Source organism: Phytophthora infestans, genomic scaffold (genome assembly GCF_000142945.1).
Source record: "Phytophthora infestans T30-4 supercont1.188 genomic scaffold, whole genome shotgun sequence".
Lineage (NCBI taxonomy): Eukaryota > Oomycota > Peronosporomycetes > Peronosporales > Peronosporaceae > Phytophthora > Phytophthora infestans.
Window position 1 is genome coordinate 149 of NW_003303571.1, and position 3,504 is coordinate 3,652.

Below are 3,504 nucleotides of genomic sequence, written 5' to 3' on the forward strand. Positions count from 1 at the left end.
CCCTAACTACCCTGATTTACCCTAGATTGGGTTAACTTTCACTTTTAAATCTTACATACGACTAATTCCATTTATCATTCTATCCATCCATTTATATCTAACACTCTCTTTTTTATGAACGTTTATTAATACCACGCTTCTACAAATAAGTCGTCAGATATCGCCTTTCTACGTCAGACATTTTTTTTCTTTTATACTTTAATAACATTCCCACTATCACAAAATATTTTTTATACCTACACCAGCTGTATATTTCCATAATTTCTTACATTTCGTTTCTGCACTTCTTGTACAAACTTCAATACAATCACAATTTCACTCAATTCAATGATTTTACTAAATTTCATGATGTGTGTCAACTTGTATACTAGCGGTTGCTCGAATGTGGTGCTTTATCATAGGGCCCCATACCCAGCACAAGTTTTCCAAAGTGTAGAGCAATGTGTAGCACGAAGAAGTACGTGTGGAACATGAAAAAGCACGTCAGAACAGTGCTTTTGTGGTAAAAGTTCGGTTTTCCATTTAAAACGCCAGCTCTAACTTACTAATCGTATAGTTTGCCCTTCTGCATACTTAGTAGTATATATGGTACTACTTTGTACAAGGCTTCGTCTATGAACAGCTTCTAGAAACTTCAATTAGATCGCAATTTCACTCAGTTCAATGATTTTACCTACTTTCATCATGTGTATCGACTTGTATACTAGCGGTAGCTCGAATGTGGTATATTATCACATGGCACCATACTCAACACAAGTTTTATAAAGTGTAGCGCAATGTGTACCACAAAGGAGTACGTGTGGAACATTAAAACCAACGCCAGAACAGTTATTTTGTGGTAAAAGTTCGGTTTTCCATTCAAAACACCCGCTCTTACTTACTAATTGTATAGTATGACTTTACGCATACTTATTAGTATAGATAATACTACTTTGAACAAGTCTACGTCTATGCACTCCATATTTAAACTTCAATACAATTGCAATTTCACTCAATTCAATGATTTTACCTAATTTCATTATGTGTATCGACTTGTATACTAGCGGTAGTTCGAATGTGGTTTCGGCATCATATGGCACCATACTCAACTCAAGTTTTTCAAGGTGTAGAGCAATGTGTAGCACGAACAAGTACACGTGCAGCGTTAAAAACCACGTCAAAACGGTGATATTGCGGTAAAAGATCGGTTTTCCGTTCAAAACACCAATTCTCACTTACTAATTGTATTGCACGACTTTATCCATACTTAGTAGTATAGATGGTACTACTTACAACATGTCTACGTCTATGCACTGTTTATACAAACTTCTATACAATCACAATTTCATTCAATTCAATGATTTGACCCAATTTCATCATGTGTATCGACTTGTATACTAGCGGTAGTTCGAATATGGTTTCGGCATCATATGGCACTATACTCAACACAAGGTTTTTAAGGTGTAGAGCAATGTGTAGCACGAAGAAGTACATTCGCAGCGTTAAAAACCACGTCAAAACGGTGATATTGCGGTAAAAGATCGGATTTCCCCTCAAAACATCAACTCTTACTTACTAATTGTACAGTATGACTTCACCCATATATTGTAGTTTAGCTGGTACTACTTTGAACAAGTCTACGTCTATGCACTACTTATATAATCTTCAATACAATCACAATTTCACTCAATTCAATAATTTTACCCAATTTCATGATGATTATCGACTTGTATACTAGCGGTAGCTCATATATGGTTTCGGCATCATATGGCACCATACTCAACACAAGGTTTTCAAGGTGTAGAGCAATGTGTAGCACGAAGAAGTACATTCGCAGCGTTAAAAACCACGTCAAAACGGTGATATTGCGGTAAAAGATCGGTTTTCCGTTAAAAACATCAACTCTTACTTACTAATTGTACAGTATGACTTCACCCATATATAGTAGGATAAATGGTACTACTTTGAACAAGTCTACGTCTATGCACTACGTATACCACTTCAATACCATCACAATTTCCCTCAATTCAATGATTTTACCTAATTTCATGATGTGTATAGACCTGTATACTAGCGGTAGTACGAATGTGGTTTCGACATCATATGGCACCATACTCACCACATGTATTTCAAGGTGTAGAGCAATGTGTAGCACGAACAAGTACACGCGCAGCGTTAAAATCCACGTCAAAACGGTGATTTTGCGGTAAAAGATCGGTTATTGTGTTGGTAAACAGTAGCTCTTACTTACTAATTGTAAAGTATGACTGTACCCATACTTAATAGTATAGATGGTACTAATTTGAACAAGTCTACGTCTATACACTACGTATACAAACTTCAATACAATTGCAATTTTGCTCCATTCATGATTTTACTCAATTTCATCATGTGTATCGACTTGTATACTAGCGGTAGCTCGAATATAGTTTCGGCATCATATGGTGCAATACTCAACACAAGTTTTTTAAGGTGTAGAGCAATGTGTAGCACGAAAAAGTACACGTGCAGCGTTAAAAACCACGTCAAAACGGTGATTTTGCGGTAAAAGATCGGTTTTCCATTCAAAACACGTCTCTATATTCGCATCGTCGTTGCTAGCATCTTGCGCTTTCAATGGCATCCCGGTCTGGGATCCGGAAGCTTGATGCAACTAAGCGAAGACGAGAATCAGTCCAGTGACTAGGATAGACGTGGTTTCATCGCTAAATAAAGGGTGCTTACTGTACACTGTAGACTACAGTGTAGTAGGCTGTTGTCATCGTCCTGAACTCCGGATCAGATCACTAGGGGGGGGTCTCAATTACCTCACCAGATCTTGATGCTTCCTAGCGGACAAGTCACGGATATTATACCAGTAGTTCATTCAAACGATGCTCTAATATAAAGCGTCTTATGGTCTCAATATCGATGTTGGTGTCGGCCACAATCCAACTCGCAGCTTCCGACTCAAAAGCCAACCAAGCACCTCCACAATGATCCGACCGGTGTCGAATCTGCAAATGCAACGTCAGCTTCAATCCCCCAGCAAGCCTCTGAAATCGACCACGACGTCCTCTAAGTCTCCGATCAAGAAGCACCTTCAGAATGCCTCCATAGAACAACCATCGTCTCCTCTTCATGAGCCCCAGAAAGGGAAACTACGTGGGTCAGTTCTTCGAGCAGGTTTGAATTTACTGGACCAAGACGTGAACGGAACTCGTTGGAAGCCCACCAAGTCCTCCCAGCGCGCTGCCGGCCCTACCCTTGTCCGAAGCCCAACGTACAGCGGTGGAACCGTCCAAGCTCTACGTGGCCCTCCATCAGGCAAAGTCGCCATCGGTCCGGCTACGACTCTGGGTCGGCGAATTTCAACTTGAATGAGGCGGATTCCGACCCGAGTCCACACAACAAAACAGAGACGTTCAGAACTGGAATGAACTCAATTCATCACTGCAAGGATTCCTACTTAGCTGGCGCTAACGGAGTGCCGGAAGCTCAGAAGATGGTTCGTGCCAGGTGAACTTCGACTATTCCCTCAATCTG

General features: G+C 40.2%; 1 protein-coding gene across 1 annotated transcript; it reads left to right on the forward strand.

The window, feature by feature from the left end:
- Window positions 1-2,954: 2,954 nt before the first annotated feature.
- Window positions 2,955-3,338, forward strand: PITG_21002 (uncharacterized protein; the record flags this gene model as incomplete). The annotated part of the gene is made up of 1 exon (XM_002895359.1): window positions 2,955-3,338. One exon carries the CDS (start codon window positions 2,955-2,957, stop codon window positions 3,336-3,338), a length of 384 nt encoding a protein of 127 aa, XP_002895405.1.
- Window positions 3,339-3,504: the final 166 nt, after the last annotated feature.